General features: G+C 45.2%; 1 protein-coding gene across 2 annotated transcripts; it reads right to left on the minus strand.

Moving 5' to 3' along the window:
- Positions 1-10,971: 10,971 nt before the first annotated feature.
- Positions 10,972-18,262, minus strand: ttc14 (tetratricopeptide repeat domain 14). Of its 2 annotated transcripts, none has more exons than XM_061239291.1 (12): positions 17,903-18,262; positions 17,491-17,672; positions 17,006-17,130; positions 16,717-16,916; positions 16,423-16,507; positions 15,821-15,950; positions 14,903-15,058; positions 14,733-14,804; positions 14,438-14,557; positions 13,523-13,645; positions 12,936-13,053; positions 10,972-11,251 (listed from the first exon to the last, which is right to left on the minus strand). In XM_061239291.1, exons 2-12 carry the CDS (start codon positions 17,622-17,624, stop codon positions 11,108-11,110), a joined length of 1,407 nt encoding a protein of 468 aa, XP_061095275.1. In that variant the 5' UTR covers positions 17,625-17,672; positions 17,903-18,262; the 3' UTR covers positions 10,972-11,107. The 2 variants fall into 2 exon arrangements, with proteins under 2 accessions (XP_061095275.1, XP_061095276.1); XM_061239292.1 differs by having other exon boundaries at positions 11,129-11,939.
- Between the last annotated feature and the right edge of the window lie 1,656 nt (positions 18,263-19,918).

The following is a 19,918-nucleotide window of genomic DNA, read 5'->3' on the forward strand; positions in this document are numbered from 1 at the left end:
TGTTTTAACGCACTTTAATCAATGTAATATTTGTTCTTAACTTTAAAAATAAATCACAGGTAAGCAACGAATCAGCTAGCTGCCAATGTTAGACCTATGTCGCGTCCACGTCTTGTATTAAAGAGGTGTTGGTGGTGTTCAATAGTTCAAATAGTTCAACTGTAACGGTTTGCTAAAAAAAAATATTGACATGAAGGGTCAAGTTCTATTGTTATAGACTAGAATATATGGGCTGCAGTAAAAATGCTACTCCGGGAATGCGCTGAAACGCCCTGAGCCATTATTCTGTTAGGAGCTGAACCTCCACCTGCATCTATAACACTAGACGTCCGTTAAAGACAGCGAACTTTTGCGGAGAACTGTTTGCAGCAGGCAGTTACTGTCGAACGATTTTAAATGAGCGTTCCATTTAGTTCACCACCAACGCATTTTAACACAAATGGGTGTGACTTAGGTCAATAAGTGCCTGGTTTATTTGTAAAGGTAAGAACAAAAATACACTGATTAAAGTGTATTATAACAGCCAAATGATTGTCAACTTTGATTCACTCGCCGTTTTCCTCGTCTGCAGCCATTTTTGTTGCCCGCTCACTACGTTTTCAAACTGTTAGCTAACGTCGGTGGCGAACAGAAAGAGCTTGAGAAGAATGTTAGTGAATGTCATCTAACGTTTGCCATCTTGAACGCGCGTCACGAATGGCACAGGGAGAGAGCCTCTTACCTTCACCTACAAAGGCCAGAACCAGAAGTGTGCGATTCTCTTGTGTTTTTTCTCATCCCCTTGCATAATGTCCTGTCACATCCTTGTGATTCCGTTCTGTACACAATGCACCTGTGTCTCAGTGAAGCGGGGGTGACCCACCTCATTCCAGGGTTCAAGGATTACTCTTTTATCAGGTCAGAATTACTCGGCCTTCATAAAAAAAAACTGTCCATTGTCACATGCACGTACAACGGGCAAGTAAAGTAAAATGCTTTGTTAAGCCACAACGACAAAAAGTAGAGCTAACACAGAGAATAGTATATGGCGATTTGCAAGCAATAAATCCTGCTGACAACAAATTAATTTAATGAATACATATATATGTAAGAACGAATGACCAATCTGTGCAGAACTTTAAACCTTCACATTTGATTCTCTACAAAATAGTATATTATATTTCAGTGTATCGATATGATGAATTTGCTTTAAAGTCTGCCATTGCCATGCACTTGCAATATCAATATATTCAAAGCTTTATTGTTGCCCTGTCTGTATGAGGTCAACAGAACTGACATCCTCTACACATTTGGGAGCCCAGAACTGAGCTGATAGGGAATGAAAAACGCCATGCAGAATTTGTGTTGTACTGCCCTCTTCAGGATAACTCCGTACCTGCCGGTCACATGGTTTGGAAAGAGCCACAGGCAAGTAACCAGCAATGCACGTTTATTTAAAGACCTTCTTGTAGCAGAGTTTGGAGACTGAGTATTAAAACAAAAAATATATTTTTGCCTGTGCTGCTATTTACCCGCTATGTTCCGTCTGCATGAGGCATGAATGTGGTCAACATCTGAGTTATCTCACTTACATCTTTTAATTAATTTGGAAAATGGGGAAACTTAAGCACTTTGTCTCCTCGAGTATTTATTATTTATATATAGTTTTTTCTTTAAATCTTGAATTGGTCTTGTCGTGTTATGTTGTCATTTGCTGTTTATTTATTATGCACCGTGGATGAGAGGGAAACGCAATTTCAGCCCTTTGTATGTCTACATATATTGGATTGACAATAAAGCCGACTTTGACTTTGACTTTTCGACTTTGAGACATTTTACCCTGGTGTAAAATCCAGCTATGACCAGCTACAAGCTGTTTCAAAACATAACTTGAGCTGGTCAAGCCAATGTTGAGTAGGCCTATAATATGGAGCTGGTCAACCAGCTACCAGCTGTTTCAAAACCTAGTCTGAGCTGTTTTATTTAATTCATTCATTCATTATCCTAACCCGCTTATCCTGAACAGGGTCGCAGGGGGGCTGGAGCCTATCCCAGCATACATTGGGTGAAAGGCAGGAATACACCCTGGACAGGTCGCCAGTCCATCGCAGGGCACGTACACCATTCACTCACACACTCATAACTACGGGCGATTTAGACTCACCAATCAGCCTATCCTGCATGTCTTTGGACTGTGGGAGGAAACCGGAGTACCCGGAGGAAACCCACGCGAACACGGGGAGAACATGCAAACTCCACACAGTGCTACCCTCTGCACCGTCCTTGCAGTGGCACACACTGAGTGAAATATACATGTTCCTCTGCTTGATATCACTGAGTTAATTGTAATGTAGCCTTTTATAGTGCTTGCTGTGACTGCAGTTTCAATTAATTCAAATAATGGAAACAACGACTATAAATAAAGGAACATAAATATATCAAACATGAGCTGTATCATGGTGATAAATTGTGCAAAATAGTTCGCTGCAGATATCCAAAAATAAAATGCATATCCTCTTATATTTATCAAAAACATAGAATGAAATAAAGAATCCTCAAAAGATATTGTTTCTTAACAAGTGAACAGCGGCAGTCCATAAATAGCAAAGCACTCGCATGTAGCACAGTCATAAACATGAACAATAGTGCAGTTTTTTAAAAGGGCATAGAAGACGGATGTTTGGGGGTGGCTGGTAAATCAGGAAGGAGATCTAAGGTAGGTCTACAGTCTGAAAATGTGCGTCGTGTCGAGATATGAGTAGTGATCCCGCCGTTCTGACCGTGGTAATAATGAACTCCTGCCTCGTAAAATTATTGCCCACATCAACATGAGTAATAGGGACCGTATTGGTCACTGCACAAAGCCTTTATAAAAATGGGCCGTGCTTAGTTCCTCCCGTATAATATCCATGACCTCTTTACACTAAGATCGTTAGCCTTCCTCTGCACGGTAAGTTGTGACGAATGACTAATAGGCTAACTTCTGGCAATTAGCGTTAGGGACATCTGAGGTATCCGGAGCTAAACTGAAGCTAAACGGAATGCTATTTCTAAAACTTGATCAATAAAACAGAAGGAATCTCAAATTGGCTCAATCCAGCACACCCTATTGAAATGGATTCTGACTGAACCATTTGAGTCGACTGTACTGTAGATCGACTCGGCTGTGCACCAGGTGATGACCACCAGCAGAGGGCAGTGTAGCCGACTCATTGATAGATCGAGCCTGCTCGCTAACTGAGCAATGTTTATGCTGGGTTTAGGGAAAAAAAGTGTTTTCTTCGCAGTGGTAAATAATAGCCCCGTGCTCGCATTGCGCTTACTCTGCTATATCGCAAACAATTACATAAAATAACTACTCTTTACTGATAAAAGTACTGACTGAAAATAATGAATAGGCTCCTAATTATGTTAAAAAAAAAAACAATAAAAAAAAACAGTTTCTAATAGTTTCTAAAATTCTGGGATCGCGATTGTGGTTGGAAGGAAAACCAGCATACGCGGTGGTCTTCCAGGACCGAGTTTGGGACCCAGCGGTCTAACACACAAAAGCATGTGGCCTCTAAAGCTCAACCCAGGTAAGACTGAAATGATATTCATGCATTCCCTGCTAATACCTCTCCCCATCGGGATCTCTCCCATTTCCCTCGGGGATACCACACTCACGCCATCATCCAGTGCAAGGAACCTCGGCATGGTGATGGACAGCAGCCCGGTCATGCAGGTTCTTCCTATACAACATACGGAGAATCCGCCCCTTTCTCACCCCCTACTCGACCCAGCTCCTGGTCCAAGCGATGGTTCTGTCCCGCCTGGACTACTGCAATTCCCTCTTGGCTGGCCTCCCAGCGTCCGCCATCAGACCCCTCCAACTAATCCAGAATGCAGCAGCTCGTCTGGTCTTCAACCTTCCCAAATACTCGCACATCACCCCCCTGCTTACTTCCCTCCACTGGCTGCCTGTCATGGCTCACATCAAATTCAAAACATTGGTGCTAGCCTTCCAAGCAGTTAAGGGGTCTTCCCCAGCTTACCTACAAAAAATCATCAGACCCTACACCTCTGCCAGACCTCTTCGTTCAGCCTCCACAGGCCGCTTGGCACCTCCCCCTCTCCGAACCTCCACCTCATGCTCACGACTACTGTCTGTTCTGGCTCCACGGTGGTGGAATGAACTCCCCGTTGAGGTCAGAACTGTAGAAGCTCTCCCCACCTTCAAGCGCAAACTGAAGACGCACCTCTTAAAGCAGCACCTCTCCCCGTCCCTCCCTACCTCCCTGTGAACCTTAATTGTTGTCTTTCTGTGATTTACTTTGTGTATCGGTATTTTTAGTTGGCTAGATAAGCAGTGTTTGGATTGTAAAGTTTGGTCACTTTTGCTTTGTTGTTTATTTAAAAAAAAAATATATATATATATATATATATATATTTTTTTTTTTCAAATAGGCCCTGGGCCTTATCTTTGTTGTACAGGTAGCAGTTGAAATTGTACTTCCCTCCAGGGTCTTTCAGCGCACTTATCCCTGGTTATGGGTATGCACTTTGTTGTACGTCGCTCTGGATAAGAGCGTCTGCCAAATGCCATTAATGTAATGTAATGTAATGTAATGTAATGTCTCTTTAAAGCAAACGAAGTTCATACTATCTGCTAACTGGAAACAGACGTCCGAGAATGTGGCTGAGCTGACGCCAAATGTTTTGACAGAAACAGATTGAAATCTGATTAAGTGTCGCGCACAGGATTCCCGCGATAATCGCCAAATCCAAATTCCCCTGTGTTTTTCCTTAGCCTGGGTTCAACGGAATTGAACATATCAAATATGTTCAAACAAGGCGTGACATTACTGCGGTTTTATAGGCTCGCGTTGCAGCATTCTTCACTCAGTATCTTCCGTTTGGGTGAATGAGAACCCTGTTGATTGTTTTGTTTATTGTTGCACCCAGCTAGCAAGCGGCTCCGGATCGGATTATCAATAATAAATACCCTTATTATCAAGTGTTACTCTTTCTCTGTTACTTCCGGGAGACGTACTGAAAGGAACTTTGGGGTAATAAATGCCAGTGTTATTTTATTTTGTATTTTAACCTTGAAAAATTGAATTGAGATTTTAAAAAATCTCTTTGTAAAACAGGCAGACATAAGAACATGTAACGCAGGTACAGACAGACAATAGACAACAAATTACAGACAATGGCTGAGGCAGCTGTCTTTAGATTTTCTTTTCCCTGATAGAGTAGCAAAGGTATGCACGAGATTACAATGTGAGATTACCATTTTAACATGACCGTCTCCCCCCCCCCCCCCAAGGTGCTGTTGAAGGCAGAAATATTTCGGTTATGTGAGAGGTGACATCTGACTGACATATGAATGGGGGCAGATCTACACCAGTTTTAATTCCAGCTAACGAGTTGTTTAAGTTATTACACGCCTCAGTAAGAAAATGCTTAGTTTTGGCATATGTGCGTGTGAAAGTGATAGGACTGTGTGTGAAAGTGTCAGATTCCAGATCTAATCTCACGATTTTGGCCCAGGCCAAATTGTGCTTCTGAAGGATGTCAGATACCTCAGACACGACCCAAGCAATGTAATCCTGTGCTCTTCCAGGTCAGTTATACACTCACTGATCACTTTATTAGGTAGACCTGTACACCAGCTTGTTAATGCCACATGGCTCAGGCAGTAAGAGCAGTCGGAGGGTTGTCGGTTCGATCCCCCGCCCGGGCTGTGTTGAAGTGTCCCTGAGCAAGACACCTAATCCTCAAATGCTCCTGACGAGCTGGTCGGTGCCTTGCATGGCAGCCAATCGCTGTCAGTGTGTGAGTGTGTGTATGAACGGGTGAATGAGAAGCATCAATTGTACAGCGCTTTCGATAAAGGCGCTATATAAATGCCTGCCATTTAATGCAAATATATATTCACTGAGCACTTTATTAGGAACTTTATTACACCTAATTATTCATACGATTATCTAATCAGCCAATTGTATGGCAGCAGTGCAATGCATACAGTCATGTAGATAGGGTTCAGGAGCTTCAGTTAATGTTCACATCAACCATCAGAATGGGGAAACTATTTGAGCTAAGTGACTTTGACCTGGGAATGATTGTTGGTGGCAGACAGGGTGGTTTGAGTATCTCAGAAACTGCTGATCTCCTGGGATTTTCACAAACAAAATCCAGTGAGCAGCAGTTCTGCAGACAGAAACACCTTTTGATCTCCTCAGAGTTTGCAGAGAAAAACAAAAAACATCCAATGAGCAGCAGTTCTGCAAGCGAAAACAGCTTGTTAATGAGAGAGGTCAGAGGAGACTGGTCAAAGCTGACAGAAAGGTGACAGTAACGCAAATAACCACACATTACAACAGCGGTATGCAGAATAGCATCTCTGAACACACAACCCGTCAAATCTCTAAGTGGATAGGCTACAGCAGCAGAAGACTTAATACGTCTAAAAAATAAGTCTAATAGATACCTAATAAAGTGCGCACTGAGTGTATATTCTATGGCTCTGTTATTTGGTTATTTAGTCCCCGGAATAATAGCTTTGACAAAGGTAATTTTATTCCTAGAGCAGTTTGGGTTTTAAATGTCAACAAGAGGTCAACATGCAATGGGTGTTATTTATTGCAGTTTATTAACTGTTTGCGCCCCTTGTTTCTAATTTGTATTGTTCAGTAATAGAGTATTGATTGAGTATACACCGGAGACAAATTTCCATTTTCAACCAAAAATGAACTGAACTGTAAATTTGGTTGTACCTTGCACTCGATTGAATTCCATTTCAATGACATATTTCTCGGGAACCAAACACCAAACTTAATTATGGTGCATACAATTATTAATCACTATGTAATGTACAGCAGTTCAAAAAAACTAGGTAAACCAGTCGGGTTTGTTAAGCAAGTGAAACGCACACCCACACACGCATGCACACACAAGCTGACACACTACTAGGCAAAACCCGCATGTTTTGCCAAGCAGGCAGGTTGCTGCCGTTGGTAGTTCTCAGATCGAGCATCGTATGGGGCGAGGGCCGCTACAAGGAGTTGTTTCGGGTAAAATCCACACACTTCCTCATGAGTCACATGATTGAAAATATAAAGGAAGGGCGAGGATAATTCATCCCGTAATTGCTATGCCAGATATTGGTTTCACCGCAAACCTCAAACATGCAGGAACATGTTCACGGCAGTGTGGCATATCACTATGGGAACTATGCTTGCAATTCGCTGATAAAACAATGCCATTGTACCCTCGAACAAAGTACTATGCCTGAGTTTCAATGTATCCAACTCTACAAATCAACACTGTGGGGGGAAAAAAAAACTAAAAAGTGTGCTAAATACCCCAGTTGCCTACAATACGCATCATATTCTTTAAGTTTCATCTGCCGATGCGACACAGGCCATGATTATTTGAAGAGTTTAATTAACTAATCCCACAGCTAGTCAGAGGGACACCTGCATCTAAAGGTCCAGCGATGTGCTGCTCAGGTCTAGACTTCATTCAACCGTCTGGTTTTATAACGGTTAAATGAGCAAAAACAATATCTAAAAAAACTAAACAAAGTGGTTCCCATTAGTCTACTGTGTTTATTTACAATGGGCTCCAGAATTATTGCCACCCTTAATAAAAATGGCTGCACATAATAAACAGCATAGATAATTATCTATTGTCATGTTAAAAATATATATACTTTTATTTCAATACATTTACACTCGCGTTTCTAAGTTTTTTTTTTTTTTGGTAATCTAATTTTTTCTGAAAACCACAGGTGCCAAAATTATTGGCACGCCCAGTCAGACAACTCACGTTGGCCCCTTGAGCAAGGCCCTTAACCCTGCATTGCTTCAAGGGAGGATTGTGTCCTGCTTAGTCTAATCAACTGTATGTCGCTCTGGATAAGAGCGTCTGCCAAATGCCAATGTAATGTAATGTAATGTAATGAATCAAGCAATATTTATTGCGGTTTAATGTAAAAACTTTCTGAAGGATAACTAAAGCAATAAAGCATCATGGGTAATCACAGAGTGATGCGATAGGAAAGTGAGAATTCACCAGACACTGCCTCTCTGGCACTTGGAACATGGCTATTTTTATTGTTCTTTTTCTACTCCTAGCCCCGCCCATCGGGAGGGGCTAAGGACAGTGATGAGAAAGAAATTAAGACGGGGAAGTCAGGAACACGAATTAGGCAAATTAATGGAATGCCATTGAACTTCCTTGTCCTGGCCTCTTAATCAGTTCAAAGAAGTGCATCCACAGGTCGATCATTTATATTAAACACTAAATTATTTCCGCAAAGGATGGGCCGATGTTTTCTTGCTCAAAGGAAAGACTGGGAATATCTTAATGTTTACTTCTAGTTCCTAGGAGGTACAATTTAAGGGGTTGGAAAGTCTTTAAAGGTGCTGGACCTCGATCGATCTCTGAGTCAGGAGCAAAGAAAGGAACATGGTGGAGAAAAATGAGATTGGACCGAGTCCGGCGTTCCTTATTTAGACGTGGAAACGCCAGTTTCCCCCGTCCATTAAACAGAGTGCATCTCTCTGAACCCATTGAGCTCCACCGTCTCTTAATCCGGGCTAGTCCCCGTCAGGTTGTCTGGGTAAAGAGTCTCATATAGTCTTCATATAGTACATAATCTGTGCTGGTTTAGAACACTTATTGGAGCCTCATTTTTTCGCAGACTTGTAGAATTTCGGGTATTTTCCTTTTCCGGTTGTTTACTCTTCCTGCCCCTTACGTTATTCTTGGAGTCTGCCAGGCTGTAGGGAAATCTCAGAACCTTAATCCCACTTTAAAAAAGTGCCTCCCCTCCTACACGTACCCTTCTGCTAAATTCTTCAATATATTTTATTATGAAAATATATCAAGTGTTGTCTTGATATTACTGGTACACGAACTTAAATGCCGAAAATATTAGAACAGCTTTCCGTAGTAACAAGGTTGGTCAATAAATACACTGAATGTCCATGCGTGAGAACTACAACCGCTACTGATGTTTAAGTTCTACGGTCTAATCGGCTTTTCAAAAAGGACGTGACAGCCACACAGCCATTTGGTGCATTTTATTATGCGATATGCATGTACACACAGCTTTCCCCGTTCATATGTACGCAATGATAACCTACGATTCAAAACTAATGAGTACCAACAGCTTGGGGGGGGGGGGGGGGGGGGGACATCGTTTGGCACATTTCTGCAAACTGAAGATCCATTTCCTTAAGAAATTCCCAGTACAAAAACACAAAAAAAGAAAAGGGTTTGAAGGCCATTAATATTTCACTAATGACTACTGCCACAACCGACAAAACAAGGATTAAGAACGCATTTGGCTGACGTCGCTTCTCGCTTTATCATACAGTAGCACACTGAATATGGTAAAATATCCCAGAACAGAATGGGTCTCACACACTTCATACGGATACGTGTTTCTGCGTAAGTTCAGGGCAGAGCTCCGTCTGTGTGCCATAACCAGCCAGGGGGCTGAACACAGCAGCTCCGCTCCATGACCGGCTGTGACCAGCAGGAACGGGTCCTGACGTCACCCAGAAGTCCTGTGCTTACGGGGGGACCAGGCGAGGTACAGCACTGTGCAAAGGTCTTAGGCACCCGAGACTCTTTAAATCTACATTTGGTCTTTGACGTTTATTTTTCTGTTTTCTGCATTAGTGTGTCAGTAGACAAGAGCAAATTTGAGATTTCCAAACATTAATTTTGCCACAAAAATTAAACGCAGATTTTTTGTTGTTGTTTTTGTTTAAAGTATGAATTAAATATTAATGAACAGATCACTTTTCAGATTAAAAACTTGATGGAGGCTGTGTGGGATTACCTGGAGAGGCAGAAGCAGGGGAGACAGGCAGAGTCTGCAGAACTGTGGCAAGTTCAACAACCAGACGATTTTTCACATGAAACTGCAGGACAAGAGAACTGATGCGGTTTTAAAGGCGAACGGTGGTCACAACAAATAATGACTTAATTTCACTGCTTTTTATAGTAACTTTTCACTGCTCTTTACAGTAACTTTTTTGATATTTAGAAATAATAACACTATAGAATAATAATAATCTAGCTGACACTTATCCAAGGCGACTTGCAGTTGATTGGATTAAGCAGTGGACAATCCTCCCTGGAGCAATGCAGGGTTAAGAGCCTTGCTTAAGGGCCCGACAACTGCACTGATTCTTATTGTGTCTACACTGGGGCTGGAACCACCAACCTTTACCCGTACCCACTAGGCTACCGGCTGTTCATTTCATTATTTTTGAGAGCATCTTTGCTCAATGTAAGCGTTTTTATTTATTTATTTATATTTATTAATTTATTTTCCCCACTCGTGCCAAAGCGCCCAAGACTTCTGCACAGCACCGCCCCGCCCCGCCCCCCCCCATCCCGCTCAGCACCGCACCGCCCCGCCCCGCCCGGCACCGCCCCGCCTCGCACCGCCCCGCACTGCCCCGCCCCGCCCCGCCCCGCCCCTCACTTCTTGCCCTTCTCGAAGGCGGCGATCTGGCTGAAGATGTCCAGCAGGTTTGTGGGCAGCGCTTTGGCGGCCGCGCCCTGGCCGTTGCGCGCGGCGTGGGCCGCGGGGCCGGGCCGGTCTGGGTCCGAGGTTCTGCCGCTCGGCGCTTTCCGCTCGGAGGGGAGCTCGTACGGGCCGCCGTCCGACCGGCGCCGCCCGCCGCCCTCCGGGCCGGTCCGATCGGACCTGCGGGAGTACTCGGAGCCCGTGGAGGACGAGGAACACTTCCTGCGCCGGGCGTCCTGGGACTCCTCGGACCGCCGGCGCGCCCCGGGGTCCTCCCTCTCTCTCCCGCTCGTCCTCCTCTCTCCGCGCCGGGGGTCCAGGCCCGGGGGGGACAGCAGCGGCCCGAAGAGCCCCCCCCCGCGGGGGCTGCCCCACGCCTCGTCCTCACACCTACCTCCAGCGTCGTCGGCCGACGCGCGAGACCTTCCGCCTTCCGCCTGCGCCCCGCCGGCCTCGCCCGCCCGCCCCAGCAGCCGGGCCACTTCCTGTCTGTGGCCCAGGAAGGAGGCGGCCGTGTCGGGCGGGGCGGGGCAGCTCTCCTCCCGGCTGCCTGCGCTCCGCCCGTCACGTGACGAGAGCCGGCGGCGGCGCTTCTTACGCCCGCGGGAGGACCGCCTGCGCTTCCCACGCCTCCTCCTCGACTTCCTGCAGCCGGAGGAGGAGGAGGAGGAGGAGGAGGAGGAGGAGGAGGACGTACTGGACGTGGACGACGACGACGATGATGATCTCTTCCTTTTCCTTTTCATTCTAAAAGTAAAATAAAATAATAATGATAATAATAAAGCCTCACTAAGGGCCAATGTTGCCCATCTCGGAGTAAGGAAAGTCATTAGGGAAATGAAATCAGAAAGCTCAAGTTAAAACAGTCAAGCGAGTCACATTTTCACAATGCTTCTCCGTACCAGAGCGACTGATTCATTAGCTGCGGTTAATAAATCATGAATGCAGTACGATCGTAGAGATGCAGACCTCAGTTACGTCGGCTAGACAACCGAAAAGGGCAAGAACCCAGAACTAGCTCATTTTACGCCTCAAACATAGAAGGTTAAGAAAGCCACACACTCGACTGAATCGCCCCACCTAATAATCAATTTGCAAGTGGAAGTCTCATTTTTTTAATCAACAAGCTTTGGACGTTGACCTTACCATACCTTCAAACTTCAGCACACCGTACCTACCCATCAACACGTTTACATTAAACCCAACAGTCCCACACCGGAGTGAGAGAGAGAGAGAGAGACACACAGCCCAGCCCGGAGAGAGGGAGCGAGGGACTGAACGAGTGCAGGCTCTCCTCCGCCGTTCTGTCCATTTACCTTTTCTCCTCTTTTAAGATCTTACGCAATTTTTCCGCACTGGCCTCCACACACTTAGACTCTCTTCTCTCTTCCTGTGCCATCTCCTCCTCTTTCAGTTTCAGGGATTTCTTTAGTGCCGCCGTTTTCAGGGGTGAGGTTTCCCCAGGGAGAGCCCGGTGGCAGCAGTGTGTCAGCCGCAGTAGGAGCGGACAAGTGAACATCGAGGGCACAGCGTCGCATTTAAATCCATACGAGTAGCATCAGCAGCACAAAGGCAAGCACGCCCACAGGTTTACCACAGCAACGTCCGTACGTTAAAGATTACAAAGCAGTCGACAGTAACGTTTGTGTTTTAATTGAGGGAATACAACAACAACAACAACAACAACAACAACAAAAAAAAGCAAATAAAAAGATATAGTTACCACACGAAGGCCAGGTTCAGAATACAAACCGTTTTCGGTCAGGTTCCGATTTGTTTTCAGGGAGATGCCAATCGCAAGGAGCCAGTGCAGCCAGGGATCGAGGTGCCACGTCACAGAGACAGAGAGAACACAACACTCTGTCAGAATAACCGGAGAGGCAGCAACGCTCCGCACGCAGCACGAACCACGGCACACACAGCTGGAGCCAGCGGCGGCACAGAGCGACCGCACCACTCGAAGGGCTCCAGGTCACATGGACACCGCAACACCAGAGATATCGTTATTCCACCGGAATATTCTACCCTGGACTCGCAGACATCGCGGTTCCTAAGCCATGTTTGATTTCCGCGGTTCACTATCGGAAAACCGAAAACCACACGTGAAGTTCAAAGTAAACCCACTTTAGTCTCTTTAGAAAGGAAGCTGATCTTAGGCAAATTCTGCACTTAAACTCAGGCTGTTTATAAGGGCAAAGCTGCTCTTTGGCTGTTTATAAGGGCAAAGCTGCTCTTAGTCTGTTTATAAGGGCAAAGCGGCTCTTTGGCTGTTTATAAGGGCAAAGCTGCTCTTTGGCTGTTTATAAGGGAAACGCTGCTCTTTGGCTGTTTATAAGGGAAACGCTGCTCTTTGGCTGTTTATAAGGGAAACGCTGCTCATAGGCTGTTGTTAAGGGCAACGCTGCTCTTCGGCCTGGCTCACCTGGATGCGTAGCTGCAGTTTCTGCAGGGCTTCCTCCGCCTCCTGGAAGGTCCCATCCAAGGCCAGAGCCTTCTTATACAGGCCTTCTGCCGTCACCAGCTTATCCTCCTCCTCAATCCTAGCAGCACAGGGAGCAGCTTAACCCAGCTCTACCAGTTAGCCAGTCAATCAGCCAGTCAATCAGTCAGTCAATCAATCAATCAAACCATTCAACCAGTCAGTCAACCAACCAACTAGTCAGTCAGCCAGTCAACCAACCAACCAACCAACCAACCAACCAGTAAGTCAACCAGCCAACCAACCAACCAACCAGTCAGTCAGTCAACCAATCAAACCAACCAACCAGTTAGTCAGTCAATCAACCAACCAACCAACCAAACCATTTACCCAATGAATCAACCAATCAAACGCCCATCACCCAGAGGGACCACAGGGCATTGAATAGTTCAAAACAAAAAAGCAAACCCAAGCAATTGGTACACTATGCAGAGATTAAATCAAATCACAAACGTATAGCATTCCCCTTTTGTGACTGATCGTTGGCAGGTTGACGTTCTCAGCAGAGTCCACTGAAAGAAGGCACTCACTGTCCGCCCCGTTCCACCAGGGTCTGGCAGAGGTACTTTTTGGCATTCCTGTGCGTTGGGCAGGCCTCCAGCGCCAGCTCAAAGTCATCCATAGCCTTGGACAGGCTCCCCTTCGTGGCGTACCTGGAGAACATCAAACAGCCAGGTACATTTCCGCCCAACGCTGAACCCAGGAGCTCAACATGCAACACCAAGAGCCACTGGAGAGAGAACGTTTACGTGTGATAACCGATCCGATCACCAAACAAATCAATTTCACCACTTATCATTCGGCTAAAGCACAAAGAGCATGGAGAGTGAAATGGCCTCCAGAGACACTTTACAGGGGCGACGTGGCTCAGGCAGTAAGAGCGGTCGTCTGACAGTCGGAGGGTTGCCGGTTCGAAGTGTCACTGAGCAAGACACCTAACCCCTAAATGCTCCTGACGAGCTGGTCGGCGCCTTGCATGGCAGCCAATCGCCATCAGTGTGTGGGTGTGTGTATGAATGGGTGAACGGAGAAGCATCAATTGTACAGCGCTTTGGATAAAGGCGCTATATAAATGCCAACCATTTACCATTTACAGTAAAATGGCCTCTCTTAGGGATCTGAGAGAGTGCATAATAAAATGGCCTCTCTCAGGGTCCAGAGACAGTGCATAGTAAAATGGCCTCTCTCAGGGTCCAGAGACAGTGCACAATAAAATGGCCTCTCTCAGGGTCCAGAGACAGTGCACAATAAAATGGCCTCTCTCAGGGTCCAGAGACAGTGCATAGTAAAATGGCCTCTCTCAGGGTCCAGAGACAGTGCATAATAAAATGGCCTCTCTCAGGGTCCAGAGACAGTGCATAGTAAAATGGCCTCTCTCAGGGTCCAGAGACAGTGCACAATAAAATGGCCTCTCTCAGGGTCCAGAGACGCTCTGCAGTACTCACAGGGCCCCGCGGGCGACCAGAGCCTCCACATTGTTTGTGTCGATCTCCAGGGCCTTGTTGTACTCATTCATCGCATCAACGTGGCGGCCGGATTTGAAGTGGTCCACTCCGATCTTCACGCTGAAACACAGCGATTCCCTAAAGGTTATCGCTCGACTCAAATCACCACCCCCCCTGTCAACTCGCTCGATGAAATCAAAAGCTCAATTTTCTCGTTGACAGCGACTGGCCATTATTTCAGGAGAACATTTTAAAAAGAGGATTAGTTCTGGAAAAAGACTGTAAACGACGCTACCATTTTAAGGCCCAGGAGGCGGACTGCTTCTTTCTGATCGACGTTCCATAGTCATCGTCGAGGAAATACTTGCTGCATGGGGGGAAAAAGGAAAAGTTTAGAGTTCTCATTTCAGTTGGCAAGAGCCAACAGATCGAAGATGAAGATGAAGATGAAGATGAAGAGCTGACCTCTGGAGGCCCCTCATCAGGGAAGGCGGCCTGGTTTCGCCGACGCCCAGCCTCCGTAGGAGAAACTCCACATTCGACGGGTTGGAGAAGCCCAGGGAACTTTCCAGAACCTTCTCATAGGTGTCAGTGCTGCTGCTCGCCACCTTCACACCTCGGCTGAACAAGGAATATGTATTTAAAAACATTTGAATAGACAATTAATAAGATTAATTATTCATTGATGCCGATTATTAAAATGTGAGGTGGCCTATGACTCATGAGCTAGCCCAGGGCTCAGAAACCTTGGTCCCAGGTGTGCTGGTTTTTGTTTTCACCCCAAAAATCTGCAACTGATTCAGCAACTAGGTGAGGGGAGTTAACTGTGTAATCCACTGCTCTAATTGATTGTGTGATCGATTAACACCGACCCCTGAGCAAGCCTGACACCAAAAAAAGCCAAAAATGTCAATTGTCACAAAGAGTGTAGAGGAAGTTTAGCACATCGTACATGGGACCTGTGAGAAGCGCATTTAGCACATCAATCACGGGGCCTGCGAGAAGTGCGTTTAGCACATCGATCACGGGGCCTGCGAGAAGTGCGTTTAGCACATCGATCACGGGGCCTGTGAGAAGCGCGTTTAGCACATCGATCACGGGGCCTGTGAGAAGCGCGTTTAGCACATCGATCACGGGGCCTGTGAGAAGCGCGTTTAGCACATTGATCACGGGGCCTGTGAGAAGCGCGTTTAGCACATCGATCACGGGGCCTGCGAGAAGCGCGTTTAGCACATCGATCACGGGGCCTGTGAGAAGCGCGTTTAGCACATCGATCACGGGGCCTGTGAGAAGCGCGTTTAGCACATCGATCACGGGGCCTGTGAGAAGCGCGTTTAGCACATCGATCACGGTCCCTGTGAGAAGCGCGTTGCGGTTCCTCACATGTAATGCAGTGGCAGGTCCTCCTGGCTGATGACCCCCAGCTTCAGCCTGGCCAGGTGAGGAGAGAGGGAGGAGGTGTGGAGGGACACCGTCAGCTTGCCATGGTAACGGTCAATGTCCTTCACCCCAGCTGAAAGGGAGGGGGGGTCACATGACACTGGAGTCAAGATGGCGCTGGGCTTGGCAGGTCATGGCGTGCCTCAGTGCACTCCCTCCTGGAATACCGTTAGCAGCGGATGCAGAGCAGCACACACACACAGTTCATCATCCAAAGTGTGGAGAAAAAAAAAAACACGAGATCCATCAGGGGTGCACAACTCCGGTCCCGATGAACAGGTCTGCGCCCTGGTTTTCCTTCCAACCAACTACTACTAGTTTCAGTTTTCCGACAGCTCCATAAGCTATTACAAACTATGACCACGATCTCCAGTACACGAGCACAGTAGTATCTTTAGCATGCACTGTGGCTGTAGCTGGTGCATATTCAAATATCAGATCAAGATTGAGCCAATTAAATGGGAGGGGAGCAGAAATCGGAACAGAATCCTGAAACGGGTCATCCCATGCTGCGCACCCATGTTAAGCGTTGTATAGGAATTCACCTCTAATGAGATCTCCCATGTGATAGTACGACAGAGGATCGTCGTGGTTACCATTGGACGGCACGTCTCGAACCGGACACAGAGCCTGAGGGAGAGGAGAGAAACCGTGAGGCTTCAGGATTGCTCATCCAGAAATGCATGTCTATGGTGCCTTCCTCTCTAATCATAAATGCATGTCTATGGTGCCTTTCTCATTAATCATAAATGCATGTCTATGGTGCCCTCCTCTCTAGTTATAAATGCATGTCTATGGTGCCCTCCTCTCTAGTTATAAATGCATGTCTATGGTCTTACAGTGAGCTCCAGGTCCTCGATGTCTCTCTCCAGCCCCCCGCCTACACAGATGAGCGTGATGAAAAACCCAAAGTCCCGGATGGAGCTGATCCGGCCGATAACGGCGTCCCCGCGCTCCACGTCCCTGTAGAATAGGTCCCGTCGTTCGTCGAAGGGGACGTCCAAAAACTGCTCCAGGGGCGGCATTACAGCATATGGCTCTGTGGAGAACGCACGTTTTTCGAAATAAATGTTGTTACTTTTAAACATGGTGGCGGTTGTCGGTGAATGTGTGGAAGGGCGGCACTACCTTCGGCCTCTTCGGGCCACTCTTCCTCCGCAGGTTTACTCGATTTCCACGCATGCGCGAACAGCAGATCCGCTTTTCTAGCGATGAACTGCTCAACAGAAGCACTTTCACCACTCTTGTCTCTCCTGGGGGGAAACAGGCACACTAGTCAGAAATAAAACGACACAATACAATCAAGTCAAATGGTAGGTTTATGTGTGATCTTCCTCAACAGAATGTGACCCAGTGCTACTTCTGTAGAAATAAGTTCACAATACTGAAAGCTGCACTTAATAAGGAACACATTATAACCGTTACATTACATTGCTGTTATTTAGCGGACAGTTTTTATCCAAAGTGATTTCCAGCAGATTCGATTAAGTGGGGGCCAATCCCCTCTGGAGGAATGTGGGCATTAAGGGTCTTGCTCAAGGGCCCAACAGCTGCACGGGTCTAGTGAGCCTTGCTTGTAGGCTGTTGTATGCAGTAATAGTAAAATTGGTTACCTTTGGTGTGGGGCCTTGGAAAGGTCTGACGCAATTAACTTGAAGTCTGGATTCTCATTCTGTTCACATTTTAAAAATGAATACAGGCTTTGGCCATGATATGACAAGGACTGTCGCAATAGGTCTCTGTCCATTTTCAACGCTGAAAACCTATCGATAGCTGTTATTTTGAGCACGATGTCCTGAAACAGAAAATAATTCATTTAATTGCAACGCTTTCTCTTGGTAGCGACCGAACTTGTACTACAAGTAAACACAGTCAAGCTACATAACACTTTCAATTTAACAGTTCCCCCAACTTTATTTGCTGTGCTAGCTAGCCTGCCATAACTGACTGATAGTTAGCCACTTAGTTAGCAATAATATTAACACATAAGTAATGTAATGATAAAGACAAAGTACAGCCACGTACATTTATAGCGGAAAATCTAGCTCTGGACAGTCCATTTGAGGGCACTCAAGTACACGTTGACTAGTAAATAATGTGCGTTAGCTAACAGTTATATTGATGTGATAGCCAGTTAGCATGCTAGCAATTTGCTCCATCCGTCTCATTTGACTGTAAACTCCCTTGAAAGCTACTTGCCAGAAAAAACAACGCAAATCTTTCTGGCTCTGGCTAGAATTTTGTTGGGATTCTGTTTCATAATTACTCCTGCCTATTCAAAACTATCTATCGGTGCGCAAAACAATACACTAGCTAGCTATACCTAGCCAGCTTGCACAAGGTAGCAAGCTGTTGCAGCCGTATAATTTCCCCCGGGCATTTCCGGTTCCACCCATCGAAATATATATGGTTCCACCACACAACGGACCGGAAGATTAATTCAAGTGTCACAGGCGTTATATCTCACGATAAACAAAGGAGAGCATAAACCTTTTTATTTTGTTTTTTTGAGAGCAAGAATGCCATTTTTATTTCTATGTTAACTTCAAAATAATAAATACGCGTATTTAAAAATATTTCACATATTTTATGCAGAAGAGAAGGGAACAAGTTCAAGAACAATTTTAAAATATATATTTATACAGGCGACAGTCTACAAAGAATACTATTGCATTTTATGTCAATGTCCGGCTATGTAATACTACACCATTGAAGGTGCATTTCGTTTTTTAGCCAGAAAAACAAAACAGACATACACACAAAGTTATGCTTGTGATTCTAGTAACAATTTGAACATTGAAATGCATAATCATTCTGATGTACAGGTGCATCTAAAAACATATGAATATCGTGGAAAAGTTCGTTTTTATTCCATAATTTCATTCAAAAAGTGAAACTTTAATATATTCTAGATTCATTACACATGAAGTGAAATATTTCAAGCCTTTTTTGTTTTAATCTGGATGATTACAGTTTACAGCTCATGAAAATCCAAAAAAATCCAGTATCTCAGAATATTAGAATATTACATAAGCCCAATCAAAATAAGGATTTATAATACATTACATTACATTAATGGCATTTGGCAGACGCTCTTATCCAGAGCGACGTACAACAAAATGCATACCCATAACCAGGGATAAGTGCGCTGAAAGACCCTAGAGGGAAGTACAATTTCAACTGCTACCTGTACAACAAAGATAAGGACCAGGGCCTTTTTTCTTTTTTCAAATACTGCTTACCTAGCCAACTAAAAATACCAATACACAAAGTAAATCACAAAGACAACAATTAAGGTTCACAGGGAGGTAGGGAGGGACGGGGAGAGGTGCTGCTTGAATAGGTGCGTCTTTAGTTTGGGCTTGAAGGTGGGGAGAGATTCTACAGTTACGTAATACAGAAATGTTGACCTTCTGAAAAGTATGTTCATTAAGGCCCTTGGGGTTTAAAAAAAACCTTGCACAGCTCCTTATGACAATAACTACCTATGATTATCTTTTTAACCCCCCAAAAAATCAATGTTTATTAATGGTTATTAATGAGTCACAGCATGCAGAAGCAAGACACAGATCCCATGGTGTACTAACATGGACTGAAGAGCAAAGTGCTTAACAGATACAAAAGAGACAACAAGAGGCTACTGACGGTAGCTGTAACTTAATACTGTGCCAACCAATAATGACACAGCTGTCAGTCAACTAAAAGACTATCCTTCTTGTTTACATTTGCTGTCTTGTTGACCATGTTATTTTACGGTATTTTAGCGATGATTGCATCGTGTGGGCAAATGGACTGGGACTGGGCACACTTCCCACCATAATAGGCGTATTACCATGACGGTGGGGAAATGGGTAACATGCAGTTTTCTGCTCAGGAGCAGATCTGCCCTTCTGATAATAGGATCTCATTGTAAATGTTTCATAAAGTAATCGTAATTTGTCATGTAGCGGTTTCTGATCCCATGTCTGAATTCACACAATACAAAACTACCATATGTCTCCTAGAAAGAAAATATATATAATCTAGTTATATATATTTTAT

The sequence above is a fragment of the Conger conger genome, chromosome 4 (assembly GCF_963514075.1).
Source record: "Conger conger chromosome 4, fConCon1.1, whole genome shotgun sequence".
Taxonomy (NCBI): domain Eukaryota; kingdom Metazoa; phylum Chordata; class Actinopteri; order Anguilliformes; family Congridae; genus Conger; species Conger conger.